Below are 16,731 nucleotides of genomic sequence, written 5' to 3'. Positions count from 1 at the left end.
GTCTCTAGCACGATAACTATTTTGTCAGTGACACTGTGATTAACTATGAAGTATCGTCATAATCCAGTACGCAATATACCAGTACGACAATACACCACCAGACGGTGGACTGTACTGTTTCCAGAAGAAGAAGAATCAGTCCCTACAAAAAAAAGAGAGGAAATGTACAGCATTTAAGGGTGACCATATTATATAAAGTTGCGCACGTTTTAGAAATTATCATTATGTCAATATTCCATCAAAAATTTCTCACAATTCACACAAAATCAACTAAATTCATAAATAGGTCTACCATATAACGAACGGCAAGATCCCAGACTAGAAAATGCTCGATGGGATTATAAAAAGGGTCGAGGGTTTCGCTGGTATTGTGATCTCAGAATTCTATGGTGATCGACCAGTGCGCGTGCGCACTCGGCTGAAAAAAAGTGTTGTGAAAAAGAGTGACCTTAATTTGCGCTTGATACTTTTGCAATGCTTAACAAAAAAAAGAAGTCAAGGAGACATCTGTACATGAAATTGTAATAGAAAGGGGTTCAATGCCATAAAATCGGTTGGTATCACATTTTATTTGTTTGAAGACCTCTGCTTGCAAAGTCGTGATTTCTTGATGCTTGTCAAGAAGTTCAGATTTTCTCTTAACAGATCTGGGCAGACCAGCTAATAATAGATAGCTTATTTTATGAAAAAAAAAAATTCACTCTGAAAAAAAGTTGGTTAAAAAATTTCAATAAAACTTTAAAAGCATAAAAATAGAGTAAAATATGGGGTGATGGTTGAATGAAAGTCTTTCAAACGGCAAAGGTTAGAAGAGGTAAATTTTACTTTCTTTATATTTTTTTAATTTGTGACGTCATACTGCATGACTATGAGCAATTCCTCCAAATATAAATTCCAAATTTCAATATGATGATGGAGCACGATGAGTCAGAAAAATAAGTACCCAATACTCTTGGAGAGTAGACTAGTCATAATATCAGTAGATTATCATAGATAACCATTATATAACCCATGGCTTTCAACAATTCCTGTTAGCTCAGTGAGTACATGTACATGTAAAGCGACAGACTGGAGATGCTTCGTTCTGCAGCGAGAGGTTCGAATCCAAGATCAAACCTGAAGTAAGGAGGAAAAAAAAACGAAAGAAAAGCGTTTTGGAGAAGTTTTTTTTTAGATTAATGGAGGGGACATAAAGGCCACCGCACACCATACGACTGTTTGCAATCCGATTTTAGAACAAATCGCACTTTTCTCATTTTCTGAAAATGTGAATGCAACATATCATTATATTTTAGGTTAGAATTATAACCATTTTGAAAGATTGCAAACCTTTATTTTGGAGTAAAGGCCAAATAAGTTTCAAATCGTAGCCAATCGTACGACTGCTATGACGTCATTACGACTAGATATTAAATTTGCTTTTATTCTGAGAAGGATGATATCATAGTCACAGATTTAAACATAGTTATTTGTACGATGATTTCGAACATTACACAGTAAGATATTCCAAGTCTTAATATTAGCATCAAATTCTACATCATTTTATTCCGCAAATTGGGTTGCAGACCAATCGTAAGGCGTGCGGTAGCCTTTAAGGAAGTCTTTCCTCACAACATACTGCCTACATGCAATATCTGTAACATTGGATATTAAAGAGAAATGCCAGTAGTTGCAGTAAACACTGATTTCATGAGAAAGTCTGTAAAACCAGGCTTAATTGTCAGAATATCATCGAGGATCTAGATCTGGTACAGTTACATAAACTGAACTTTGTGAAATCTTGAAATCTACGCTGAAAAACGTTCACACTGAAGATCACCAACACAGATAGGCACACGTGGGACAGTGTATTATTATTGCTGGAATAAAGACCCGACGGAAGTGACCGAATCCGCGCTTATTTTGCTTATTTCTCAGCAATTGCACAATTTCTTCCAGAATCCTTCGGCACATATTTTTTATTCATACAAACAGACACTTGGGTGGTCATTATATTGGATTCTGTAAAAAGTCATTTTGAGATCGTTACCAAAACTGGAATTTATCTTTAAGCTATAAAGCATTACAATGAATGGGGGTTTCCAGGGCTCTGTTGAGCACTTGAGGGGCGAAAATTGCCCTTGTTCCCGTAAGAGGTGTATGTGCTGCATCCGCTTCGTCCGTAATGCATCTACACTTTCCGAAATGCGTCCGTTTCACAATTTTTTCCGGGTGACCCATTTGGAGCTGTCATCCACTTCCAACCGCTATGCTTCCTACATGTAGGACAGTCCGTTTATTACATTCCCAGGGAGGGGGGCCAGTCAAATATATTGCTGTACACACGTGTGTCTCCCGAAACACGTTTAAAGGGGTGTTTTTTCAGTTTTGGACGAGGGTTGCGCGTGCACTCATATTATAAAGGGTATCAACATTTATGAAGCACTGATTTAAAAAAAGGGGTAGTTTTGAAAGACTGGTCAATGGTCAATCGCAGAGTCAAACATATTTAGGTTACATACATGTTTTTTTTCCAAAGCTTTTTTTTTTAAGACTAGCCAAACGTGTTTAGGGTATGTTTTATGTTTTTTTTTCCTCAAGCTTTTTCCCCGGGGTCAAATTCTGGCAACATCTTGTTTAGGGGCCAAAATGTGTATAAAGCCCGCAAAAAAACTTGTGTACATGTATGTAGGTGGTTATATTTTGCACACAGAGAAAAACTTGTTTAGGGGTTTTTGGAAATAATTTTACCACGTGTGTGTAAAGCAGTAAACCAATATTGTCAATTTCTGGTGCAGATGAAAACGGATGGAGCCACCCCCGAAATTCCACTGGTCTGCTGGGTCCTGTATGGGCATAAAATTTCCTATTCGCCCACTGCCAGCTCATCATCCACTCACCACATGGTGTACCTTCAAAGACTATTAAATGCCGTCCATCAGTATTTTGTCTAACAACCATTCAGTCCATAACCATTTGGTCTAATCATCACTTTGTCTAATCACCAGTTCGTATATGACCACCAGTAGATAAAATGATAGTAGACGAGTTGGCAATTAGACGAATTGGCATTGGACCAAATAAACCCCTATTTCAGGATGCTACATGTACATGTATATAACTTCAGGCAAGTAAATTTTTAAATAGTTGGAATAAACTCGCCCAAAAATCTATTTCACTTTCCATAAAAATCCTAGAAAAAAAAAGTTTTACCTCATCAAAAAAAAGTTATGAGGTTTTATAAACCATTGACCATTTCTCTCTTTTGACATGAACTGATCTACTTGTACCTTGTTATTGCATTTCTTTTTCCAAAGTGATTTTTTATCTTGCCTGCCATGACCAAAATTAGGGTCAATATCATATGATATCGACCCTAATTTTGGTCATTCTGTGAGAATTTTGCTTGCCCAAATTGGGCAAGTAGTTCTGGTCTTTACTTCAAAATACTTGCCAGACTAACTTTTAGTTGCCCCGGGCAATCATGCAAGTGCTTATGTAGCACCCTGCCTGTATGCATACAGTATGTTTTGTGTTCATCCTGCATGGCATCTGCCAGTGTGACTTGCATGTTTCTTTTTTTTTTCTCTAGGATTTCTTCTTCCAAGATGGGCCCATCGAGTGATGTTCGGAGGATACAGGTCACCTGGGGCATTCGCATCGAAGGAGACCTGCAAGCCAACGTCGGTTCCATGCTCTGAGTCGGTCTCCCATTCGTCGATCATTCCAACTTCCCTCAACACGACGCTTTGATACCAAGCGGTTCAAAAGCGAAGAAAGAACCTGCATGCACCGCATTATGTCAAAACCAGCCTTGACTGTCTCTACATTGTGGGTCCGAAGTTCCTGTGAAAATGCCGTCATCAGATTGATCATGTGGGACTGAAATTAATTTTTCTATACATACATGTAAATGTTATACCGTATGCAATTCATCTTTCATCTTTTGTAACCAAACCAAACATCGTGCCAATTCTCCTTGTTGCTTCCATTTTAATACCACTTTGAGATATTTTCCAAGTAATTTTTGTCAAAGCAAACATTGTATGATACGTGCCTAGATGCTAAATATTACGCAAAATTAGGCATCCTGGACTGAGCAGTAAAACTATATATATTTTCAGGAGCTTATTGGAGTTGTTCACCTTAAAATCAATTGAGACTTGGACAAAAGACTAGTCATGTAAGCGAATATCATTCCCCCTGACATAGCAACGAGACTAAAGTTTGTGAACACATATGTGAAGCAACAATCGGACTTCAACTACTTAGGAACTCAATATATGCAACTCATAACACACACCAGTATGAATCAGCATGCGTCGTACGAGGCGCTTAACCTGTCGCAACGTGGTATGGGCGTCGCCGGTCGGAGGGACCTGAGCGATGACCTGCACATGATGTCACGGGGTCAACATCAACTCATTATGGGCGCAGTGGGCGGGGCTTCGGGTATCTCATACGGAACTGTCATTCAAGTGGCGAACGATTCCATGAAATATCACAGTAAGTTTTACAGATTTATCTTTAAATGCTGTTTTTAAAATTACAGGTATTTCAATTCAGATTTTAATTACCCGGTACTTTTTTTTTTCAATTTCAGTATCATTCATTTATCAGCTTCATTCAACTCTTTTTCATAAACTTATTTTTTTTCAATTTGATATTTAATTTTTCAGCATTCATGTACTGTACAGTATGTATTTATTTTCAGTTTTGATTATTCAAGTCTTAATTCGTGATTTTTTCTCCTTTTTTCCATTTATATTTTTTATTACATACTGTCATAACTTTCTTATTTTACAACCGAAGTTGATGACATTTTCAGTTTTATGCTTATTTGAATTTTCGGTTTTTATTAAAATCAACTTTTTGTCGGGTGGACTTGTCCTTTAATATCTAGGGGAAGTTCATGTCCACCCTGATAAATTAATCTGAAAAATAAAAGAAAAAAATGTTGGCAAAGGTTTGAGGAAAATCATTCAAGGAATAAAAAAGTTATTAGAATTCTAATCATTTGAATTGTGACGTCATCGTATGGTAAAAAATAAATGAAATGTCAGTTTCTCAGAAAATTGAAAATTGTTTTTATTGTACCTCCAGTATATCAATACACAAATCAAATACAGTATGCTCCTAAGAATAAAAAAAATACATGTAATCATCACAAGACATTAAAAAAGTTCTTGAAATTTATGCATTTTACATGTACAGTGTATATTACATATGGGGAAACTGCTTGTTTGTGACGTTACAGATCAAAAACTTAAAAATGTGATATTGAATAGATTTTCTCAAATCTTCACCAATATTTATCGTTTTCATGAGCTACAACAAACTATTCATCAGGGTGAACTCCCCCTTAAGTTTAACAGTACTTAGTAAAAGTCATTATGAAAGATGCAAAATGTTACATACATGTACATGTACATGTAGATCTAGAGTTTGTAGAAACTCACCCATGTGCGCATTGCCATTGAAGTTAATTAAAAAATGGTAATGTAGAAAGGATCATATTTCCAGTAGGAGAAACACAAAACACAATGGCCTGTTGATAGTCTTGTAAAACAGACCTCTTCCAGATTTAAGTTATAAATATACCATTACATGTATGGTAACTTTGCCATGCTCTGTCAACTTGCATGGAATCCTTGATTCTGATTGGCTGTTGATCACGGTTACCATGGTACATGTACATGTAGTTAGCATTGGATGGCAAGTAACTTTTATGCTGGGGGGCCCTGTTTATAATTCAACATTTCATGTTGTACAACGCCTACTTACATGTAGCTTGTTGTACACAAGCAAATGAGACGCTGAATGTCAAACATTCGTCCCGTTGCACACCATCCAAAATGTATCATGGCTTTAGGAGGTGATGTCACAATATGATTTAATTCATTGTGCTCAGTAAAGTGAAGGTGCAATACGCGTATAAGCCTGTTGGCTAAATGCGCAATGCTCCCCAAGGTCATGTGTGCTTGTGGGGTTTGCTTTTCGCTTTCAAATTTTTTTCTCCTTTTTCATAGATTACTGCAGGGTAAAACTCTTGGTTTTTGTCTCACTTGCGAAGCAAAGTGAGACTATAGGCGCCGCTTTTCCGACGGCGGCGGCGGCGTCAACATCAAATCTTAACCTGAGGTTAAGTTTTTGAAATGACATCATAACTTAGAAAGTATATGGACCTAGTTCATGAAACTTGGCCATAAGGTTAATCAAGTATTACTGAACATCCTATTAGAGTTTCATGTCACATGACCAAGGTCAAAGGTCATTTAGGGTCAATGAACTTAGACCATGTTGGAGGAATCAACATCGAAATCTTAACCTGTGGTTAAGTTTTTGAAATGTCATCATAACTTAGAAAATATATGGACCTAGTTCATGAAACTTGGACATAAGGTTAATCAAGTATCACTGAACATCCTGCATGAGTTTCACGTCACATGACCAAGGTCAAAGGTCATTTAGGGTCAATGAACTTTGGCCGAATTGGGGATATCTGTTGAATTCCCATCATAACTTTGAAAGTTTATGGATCTGATTCATGAAACTTGGACATAATAGTAATCAAGCATCACTGAAAATTTTGTGCAAGTTTCAGGTCTCATGATTAAGGTCAAAGGTCATTTAGGGTCAATGAACTTTGGCCGAATCGGGGGTATCTGTTGAATTACCATCATAACTTTGATAGTTTATCGGTCTAGTTCATTAAACTTGGACATTAGAGTAATCAAGTATCACTGAACATCCTGTGCACGTTTCAGGTCACATGACCAAGGTCAAAGGTCAATGAACTTTGGCCGAATTGGGTGTATCTGTTGAATTACCATCATAACTTTGAAAGTTTACGGATCTGATTCATGAAACTTGTACATAAGAGTAATCAAGTATCACTGAATATCCTGTTTGAGTTTCAGGTCACATGATCAAGGTCAAAGTTCATGTAAGGTCAATGAACTTTGGCCATGTTGGGTTTTTTTGGTGAATAACCATCATATCTCTGTAAGTTTATTGGTCTAGTTCATAAAAAGTGGACATAAGAGTAACCATGTATCACTGAACATCTTGTGCGAGTTAGAGTAGTATTCAAAGTCAGCACTGCTGCTATATTGAACCGCGTGATGCAGGTGAGACGGCCAGAGGCATTCCACTTGTTTCATATTTTCGTTAAATTCTGAGGCGTTGTACGACACAAATAGCGAATATTCTTATTCGTGCAATGGTGCGAGATTTTGCATTCGGTGAAAGAAAAAGACGCTCCATTCAACTAAGTTAACCACGCCTCGTTGAATAGACCATCTTTCTTTCACCTCATGCGAAATCTCGCACCATCTCACTCATCCCTATTCGCTATTTGTATACTAATTGGTACAGTAAATGGGGCTATGCCACGATGGAGGCTCTCGTAAACCGCTTTTTTAATTTGGTCTTGAACCTTACACGTGACTCTGCCTTCATTGGGGGAGGGGTCAGCTTGGAGGCCCTCCCTCGACTTTTGGGGTAATAGTTTTAGAAAGCAAAAAGCTCTCTTGATATTCTGTGACTATTTCCTTTGTATCTCCTGTACCTTCCAAGACCAAATTTGTGGTTCCGAAGATCCACTTCATAACATTGTCAAACCAAAATTGCAGCAGAACATAATTTTGTGTACAATTTAAAAACAAAACATGATTTCTTGAAACCATGAATGATTTTTGCTACATGTATGAAATTTCTGTTTCAAAATATTAATCTGATGCTGTTTGGGATCACATATATATACATACACCTGTAGTGACAAATTTCATAGAAAAAACGTGAAAATCAAACAGTTGCAAAAAACAATACAATAATACATGTATGCACATCTAGGAAATTTATCTGATTGTCACAATTTTTAAGAACATTGGGTAATAACACAATCAGAGTTCCTACACCAAAGATGAGAAAATCTGGAGCTTTTTGAGGTACGGTAAAAGCAAAAAGAATGATTGCATACCAATTACCCAAAATGAATGATTTTGCATAGTAATTACACAAAAATAATTATTTAGCGTACTAATTATGCATACAATGTACATGTACATTAGCGTTATAATTAAGAGCAAAATTTTTATCACGGATTATTAAAATAGATGATATTTTTTTAGATTACGTGTAGGTCCAAAGCCACATGCAAGGCACAGTATTTTGGGTGTGATTGCGCATCTACATGTACATGTATGAATGGTCAAGTTCTGAAGGGGGCCTATTAGAGGCCAGGGGCCTGTCTTACAAAGAGTTGCGATTGATCCGATTAATCGCAACTATGGATGGCCAGCAACGCCAATATATCAAATGCTTGTTCAAAAACTAGATATGAATGTATATCCATAAATCATTTATTTCTTGACAATTTGGTGTGTTTTCCTTTGTTTACAAAAGACATTTTGCAAATTTCCTGTAGAAAAATTATGACACTGATGGATTTCCATAGAGTTACGATTGATTGGATCAATCTTAACTCTTTGTAAGACGGGGCCCTGATATATACATGTACATGTAGGAAGCCAGCCAAAAAAGGGGGTCTGCAAATCAGACTACATGTAGGCATTTGATGATGATCATGAGTGCATAGTACAGATGTCATTGGGCCTCGATTTTCCCATCATTTGTTACACTGTGTGAGGGAGGTTGCTTCACAGACAGGAGATACCCGATGCAGAATTATGGATTCAAAATCATTTCCCATGGCTAGATGTACATGTGTAATGTACTTTATCAGGAAGCGGATGGCTCTCCTGTGTATATATTGAGGGCCGCACCTGAATGTGAATTAAATCAAGCTGATATAAAACTTTATTTAAAACTCATGAGAACAGATACTTTTAAAATTCATTTTTGATCTACAGTACCTGTAGATGGGTAGATGGTGACGTGAAATACATGTACATGTACACATTGTGAATGATTGGTATATTTGTTATTTTCAAGTCATTTTAACATATAAATTTGTATTGATAATGACGTACAATGTACATGGGGCAATCATGTTTTGTCAAGTGCACCTGACCTGTTTTGATTATTATCATCATCATCTTCAAAAACATTGCTTCTCATTATTGTTATGATATTTTATATTTTTCATTATTATCAATAATAAATTGTATTATTGACTATAATATTATCATATCGGTATTTATTAATGCAATTCATGAATAGTCATTTCATTTTGTTTACAGATATTTTTATGTATTAAATGGTCCTCTCCATTTTTATGACAATATTTATAATCCATTTCCTTGAATTCAGGTTCCGCCAGTATCCCGTCACACTCGCAAGCATTGAGCATGGTCGCCAGGACGTCAAGCCCTCACCATAGCAACACCATAGCAACCTCAGTACATAGCCCTCCCAGCCCCGCCCTCAGCTCTTCCCCTCCCAACGCTGGGACAACAGCTATGCATGCGGATGAATTACATTCAAGGTATGAAATCAAATACTTTATTTTTTTGTACTATTAGAGTTGTTTTATCATTCCTTTCTTATAGCTATACTCTTTTTATATTTTGATTTGTCTAATTTTTTTTAATAATTCATTTTTTTTAATGTTAATTTGATCATTATTTAATTCTTGCCAAAGATAACTCTATTAGAGTTGTTGTATCATTTCTTTCTTATAGCTATACTCTTTTTATATTTTGATTTGTCTAGTTTTTTTTTAATAATTCATTTTTTTTAATGTTGATTTTAATATTAAATTCTTGCCAAAGGTTACTCTATTAGAGTTGTTTTATCATTCCTTTCTTTAATATAGCTACACTCTTTTTATTTTTATTTGTCTGATTTTTTTAAATTAATTAATTTTTTTAATGTTAATTGTATCGTTATTAAATTCTTGCCAAAGGTTATAAGTTAGAAAATTGTTTTGATTGCATTTACCTGAAATTAGCTCTGCTTTATTAGCCTACATGAAATTCAATTCAATTCAAGATTTTATTCAAGACACAACTGCATATAAAGCAGAGGTCCATATATTACAAACATCAGAGAATACATCAAGGCAGGCATACAGAGATATAACTAGATTATAAAGTTTAAACAAGGTACATGTGCACTAAAATGGTATTAGAAATTAACAATGAATACCGGTACACAAAACAAAGTGACAGCAATGTATAAAAAGTACAATGGAAATATTTACAATGGCCAGATCTGCCAACCTGAACAAGAACATTTTAGTATTTTCAAGGCTGAAAATCAGTATTTTGGTAAGGAAAGTACATGTAATATTTTCACAGGAATACCATAGGACAACACATAAACTGAAACTTAAGAAATCAGTATTTTGCATGAAACCATCAGTATTCTTCTCTATTTTCAGTACTAAATACGGAAAATCAGTACTACTTGGCAGCTCTGAATGGCAATATATTAGTAATTTGTTTCAATAAAAGACAAATATAACTATTTTAGTACATGTAGATCCTGACTCCTGACTCTGCCATTAAATTGTTATACCAATGCTTCCACAATTCTGATGTAAACCTCGTACATCAGTGCCAGGGAAAAAAATACACGGGGGCTCGGGGCGATTTTGCCCCCGAAATGCCCTAAAGAGCCCTGGAAAACTAAAATGGAGCCCCTGAAATTCATATATGGTCCAATGTAAACTTTAACACAAATTAGGATATTTGGGCTAGTGAGCTCAAAAATAGCCCCGGAAAATAAATTATTAATTTTTTCCCTGATCAGTGCACTGGATAGTATTTTCAGAAATGGCAAGTCTCTCATACCCTTTTTACACGGGATTTTCTTAGCCCCGGACTATCGCTAACCCTGTGGGGCTAAATGGCAATTTAGCCCCACCTACATGTATAGTACGCGGTTAAGGAAATTTTAGCGTGTGTAAAAAGGGTATCAATAAACTTGAAAGTTAAGTTTCTAACAACTGCTTGACACAAGGGTACATGAGCATCAGCACTAGAGTGTCTGGGTAGGAGGTGTACCTATAAAGCTACATGTACAACAAGTTTCCTCAAACTGCTCTTCCTGTGATCTGCACCACAAATGTGCAGTATACAGCGGAGTACGATATGCTCGTGATATTTATCTTTGCTTTGATATCATTTTCCATTATTGTAGAGGCCAAAGATTAACCAAAGAATCAATGAAAAAATACCTAGAGGACAGGTGCCACCAGACGGTCGTCATACAGCATGCCAAAGTAGCCCAGAAATCTTATGGGAATGAGAAGAGGTAAGAACTGTTCCTGGTATTAACCCTGTCAAGTGTTGTGTTGGCGTAGGTTCTAATGCTCTTTAACTTTCAACCAGACTTAAAATGAGATGAATCGATGCATGATGTACAGTTCATAAAAGATGGTAACTTGATGATGATGACAAATTGAGTAAGTCTGATGATGACTATACTCTGAAGATGAAGATGATATATATGCTGCAAACTAAGTATACTTTTCTGTAGCTCTAATCTCCAATCTCTAAAACTGATGTGGGTTCAGAAGTGAACCCCTCTTATATTGGTCTGGTCAAGACTCTACAGCCAAACAGGTGTTGGTCAAACTTGGATGCTTGACCAAAACAACCTGTACGTCACAACTTTACCCTGAATTGGGGGAGTTGACCATTTAGGGAGAACATGAAATGTAGTGAAGAAGAAGCCCATAAAATGTGTGTGTGTCAGAAGTTTAGCTGGAAGATGAATGAGTAATACTTTCCTAAGAAAGTTTGAATTGGTAGAATTATACATGTAGTTTCCTGTTATACTTCCTGTAGAAGCATTGATTAAGTATTGATTATGTATTGATGAGATATAGGCTGAGGAATTGGGAAGATCATGAGATCATATGGCCGGGATATTAAACGAGGGGGAAGGGGGCAGTGAGATCTTGGCCGTTAACCGCACGTCTAAAATTGGCTAACACGTTGTCTGGGACGTAACCTACAAAATAGTATAGTAATTTATGTCATGCAAATTACTATAAATTGATTATGCTAATTTATGCATAATTAGTATTCAACGGAATATACATGTACATTTGTTTTCTTCTAACTCCCTGAATAAAGCTCTAAAAGTTTGTTGTAGAAACTCTCTTGGGTGTTCTTAGCAAATGTGCTAGAAAGAAATTGCGATATCAGATCAATCTGTAATGTACATGTGCATGTATTGTATTTTTTTGTAGCAATTATGCATTTTTTTTATAACCTTTTTTTCATTGTTTCTTCAATTAACTTTATAGGGGACTCTTTCGAGATCATACGATAGCATAAAATAATCCATTTAGACCAGCAATTTGAAAATAATCATACATATATAATTTTTGGTTGAAATAAACATTTTGTATTGACTTTGTTAACGGAATCTCATTTTTGAGCAATTTTTGTCCTTACATGCTCTTTAATACAAAATGTTGCGTAATTTCTGAACCACATACATGTACACGGGTGTCAAAAATTTTGTCTCAAAAGATGCGCAAGACTTAGAAGTAAAAGTCTGTGAGCGGCAGGGTAAACAAATTTTGTGCTGCAAAATAATGAGCGAAATTTTCTCTCCCTCTATTCTCATGCTCTGAGGGAAGATATTCTGGAGTGAGGTTTTTTTACATGATTAGGATAAATATACATGTAGGAAGCGCGATCGCTCAGTTGGTACTGGTAGAGTGGGTGTCTCAGATTCCAGTAACCCGGGTTCGATTTTCACTTGGTGCGCTACATGTAGTACCCTTTGGTAAGGCATTCATTCTCTTTACCTGGTCCCTTGGAGAGGACCTTAAAGGGGAATGAAACCTTTGGAACAAGTGGGCTTGTGTGGAAAGAGAAAAGTCAAAGAATAAGGTCAAAGAAAGTTTGAGAATAATCCGACAAATAATGAGAAAGTTATGAGCATTTGAATATTGTGATCATTAATGCTATGGAGATCCTCCAATTGGCAATGCGACAAAGATGTGTGATGTCACATGTGAACAACTTTCCCTGTGAAAGACTACAAAATCCCCCTAAAATGTCGTTTTTTGCTCGCTCTTATGGTGAAACAAAATCTTTATCCATAATGTATTCTTTAAAAATCCATATTACCTGGGCTTTTATAGAAAGAATACATGATCTACTGATAGATCTCATAAAAGAGGCATTTTAAGTGAAATATATACAAAAGTAATGGGAAAGTTGTTCACAAGTGACACCACACATCTTTTGTCGCATTGCCAATTGGAGTATCTACATTATGATATCTCCAGTTCCCAGAGATATGTGATTTCTAGGGGGAGCAGATTCCAAAATGAAGTCTTCAAAATCAAACCCATGACCTCCTGTTCATGTCATGTGCACTCTACCACTCTGCCACCATGCCCGATAAACAAGGTTAAACTATTGCTATTTTTTTTGGGTGTTTTTGTTTAGGTTCTTCTGCCCCCCTCCTTGTATCTATCTTCTAAACCCTGGCTGGAAGAGGAAGCGGGAACAGATGCTGAAAGATGGAGAGACGGAAGCCGGAAGCCAGGTCTGTGCCTTTATCGGAATCGGTAACAGTGATCAAGATATGCAACAACTCAACTTAGAAGGAAAGGTAAGTTATTAGCGAAGATTAGCGTGAAGATATTCTTCAAAAACGGGATGGATAGATTTTGATTTTTTTTTGGGGGGGGGGAAATTGTGTTGTAAACATGCGTTTTACTCAAATGGTCTGAAAAACTTTAATCTTGAATCGTTATTATTACAGGATTAATGTTATGCCGGCATTGATGTTATACATTTCAGACTCGAACAAGAGAAAGCATTTCTTTCTGAGCTTGAAGATATTTCATGGAAACTGGGAAGGATAGAGACTTTTTTTTTTGGGGGGGGGATATTGTGTTGTAAACATGTGTTTTCTCCAATGGTCTGAATAAACTTTAATATCGAATCTTTATTATTATTACAGGATTACTGTGCTGCTATTGATGTTATACATTTCAGACTCGGACAAGAGAAAGCATTTCTCTCTGAGCTTGAAGATATTTTACAGAAACTGGGAGGATAGATAATGATTTTTTTTTTGGGGGGGAGGGCTATTGTATTGTAAACACATTAACTTTGATCTTGAATATGTAATCTTTAATCTTTATTATTACAGGATTACTGCGCCGCCAAAACGTTATATATTTCAGACTCAGACAAGAGAAAGCATTTCTTTCTGAGCGTGAAGATGTTTTATGGAAACGGGGAGGATATCGGCATGTTCAACAGCAAGAGGATCAAAGTCATTTCGAAACCTTCCAAGAAAAAGCAATCGCTGAAAAATGCTGACTGTAAGTATAAACTTTGTTGTTGTTTTTTTTCTGTGCTCTCTGTCTGTCTGTCTGCCTTTCTTAGACATATTGGCCAGAATTCATGATGGTGGTTTTGAAAACCATCGGTCGAACCCATGGTTTATGCAAATTTCCGGCGTAAATTACGCTTAATTTACCATGTGTACTAAAAAGTGTCCAATACTGATGCGTGCCTTTGTCACAGTGCGACGAATTGACGCCTGTTACCATGGTTGAATACGCTATTTTATTCACGAGTCCACTGTTTGAAGAGTGGACTCAAAATTTATTTTAAAATAGTGGACTCATGAGTAAAATAGCCTTGTAAATCACACTATTATCATGCCAATTTTCATGGCGTCCGTGTTATCGGCGGCCAAGACCTCAAGGCGGGATTGAATCAACTAACACCCAAAAAGCCTGGCCTGTTTAGGGCTAAAGTTGCCTTAGTACAAAACCACACTTTCTTTATTTTTTCAAATTCCAGTACGTATTCAGTATGGGTCGACAGTGGTTCTCTTCGATCAATTGAGGTTCCCCCCCTTCAGCTCACACCCAAAAAGCCTAGACTGTAAGTTGTCTTGGTACAAAACCACACTTTCTTTTTTTTTTCAAATTCCAATGCGTATTCAGTCTGGGTCGACATTGGCTTTCTTCAATCAATTGAGGTCGAAGCCGTTGTCCTTAAAGTTGCCTGTCGTATATAATAATGCTTTTTTTTTCAAAACTCAGTATGTATTTAGTTCAGTCTGGGTCGTCTGTTGCTCTCTTCTATCGATTGAGATCGCAGACCATGTCCTTACAGTTGCCTTCAGTATAAATCACTCTTTCCTTTTTTTCAAATTTCAGTATACATCGACAGTAGCTTTCTTCAACCAATTTAGATCGCAGACCATGTCCTTAAAATTGCCTTCAGTATAAATCACGCTTACTTATTTTCAAATTTCAGTATGTATTCAGTCTGGGTCGACAGTGGCCCTCTTCAATCGATTGAGATCGCAGACCGTGTCCTTACAGTTGCCTTCAGTATAAATCACACTTACTTTCATTTTCAAATTTCAGTATGTATTCAGTCTGGGTCGACAGTGGCCCTCTTCAATCGATTGAGATCGCAGACCGTGAGCACCAGGTACCTCCATGTAGAAAACAATAATTTCAAGGCAAGCTCTCAACAGTGGGGAGCCTTCACTATCCATCTCTGTAAGTATGAAATGGTGATCATGTACGATGGGTTTTTTTATGGTGCTTACCCACTATCCGGTGCGCCCTCTATAGGTTGCAGACGACGGGCTGATTGACTAGCTCTGCGGTCGACATTGCAGGCAGCGCAATGTGCTAGTGTACTGTAATCCCAGGGGGGGGGGCCACTTACAATGACGAGTGGATACCATGCAAGACCAAAAAACATGTAAAAAGGATGTCTTTTTCAAGATAGGGCACGTTACGTAACGTGATAAGGGTGTCAAAAACACAAAAATAATGAAAAAAGAGTATCTATTTTGCTAGCAAAGTTACGTGTTTAGGGTTGAATTTGCAGGGATGATAAAATAATATTAAAATGTTTCATGAAGGATGTCCTTTTTGCCCCAATACTACGTGTTTAGAGTCCGATTTGCATGAGGTGTGGAAGAGGGGGTCGTACTAATTCAAATGATGTGTAAAGGGTAAAACTGACGACCAAAGGACTCGTACGTGATACAACAATAAAATATTCCTGTACTTGTTTAGGGGTTCATTTCAGGGAATATTTACCAAGAGTGTCGTTTTGTTTCCAAAACTTGTTGAGGGTAGGGTTTTACATGCCAATACATGTTAAGGGGTGCATTTTCGGAATATTAAAAATATGTGTTTAGGGAGCTTTTCGAGACCGCATGGTATCCACTTGTCAATGAAAGTGGCCCGATCCGCACCCCCCCCCCCCCGGGACTGTAATGTGACTGTGATGCTACAAAAAGAAACCCATATGGCGGTAGTTCACCGAAAACGGTCAAAATTTCGCAAATATGCGGGCAAATCTCTCTCCCACCTCCTGCACCCTAGTTCACTGCAAATCCGGTCAAACCGCGTCGGCAAGCCCCGAATAATCGCGCGCATGCACTTTATTACTAGCGCGTGCAACAGGTGCCGACTTTTTCCCATGATGCATTGCGAATTTCGGCCTGTCCGCTGCAACGGATAGATGGTGCAACGTATTGTGAATCCACCAGATTGTAAATGCAGTGGTCAGGATAAAGTAGAAACAAATACCGAAAGCTTCTCTGATTTTTTTCTTCCTTGCATTTACGGTCTGCCCGGGATGACGTAATCAAATTAAAAGGCATGCTGGGAAAGATGAATCATTTCAAGACTTTAATACTGTAGAGGTGTTGTGGCTCAGTGGGTAAGTCTCCGGACTGTAAACCACAAGTTCCGGGGTTCAAACTCCCACCGCAGCACGAGCGTCCTTTGGCACGGCGTTTATCTACATTTGCCACTCTCAACCCAGG

At 37.2% G+C, this 16,731-nt stretch overlaps 1 protein-coding gene across 1 annotated transcript in view; it reads left to right on the top strand.

Moving 5' to 3' along the window:
- Positions 1-16,731, top strand: part of LOC121417294 (recombining binding protein suppressor of hairless-like) — a 30,227-nt gene that overhangs the window by 1,586 nt on the left and 11,910 nt on the right. Inside the window, exons 2-7 of the mRNA XM_041610949.1 lie at positions 3,572-4,485; positions 9,253-9,427; positions 11,086-11,199; positions 13,359-13,524; positions 14,071-14,245; positions 15,308-15,445. Of these exons, the coding sequence (XP_041466883.1) occupies positions 4,263-4,485; positions 9,253-9,427; positions 11,086-11,199; positions 13,359-13,524; positions 14,071-14,245; positions 15,308-15,445 (991 nt within the window). The 5' untranslated portion in view covers positions 3,572-4,262. The remainder of the gene's footprint in view (positions 1-3,571; positions 4,486-9,252; positions 9,428-11,085; positions 11,200-13,358; positions 13,525-14,070; positions 14,246-15,307; positions 15,446-16,731) is intronic.

This window comes from Lytechinus variegatus, chromosome 6 (genome assembly GCF_018143015.1).
Source record: "Lytechinus variegatus isolate NC3 chromosome 6, Lvar_3.0, whole genome shotgun sequence".
NCBI lineage: Eukaryota > Metazoa > Echinodermata > Echinoidea > Temnopleuroida > Toxopneustidae > Lytechinus > Lytechinus variegatus.
Note: the sequence above shows the minus strand (reverse complement) of the source record. Positions and strands in the feature narration are given on the sequence as shown.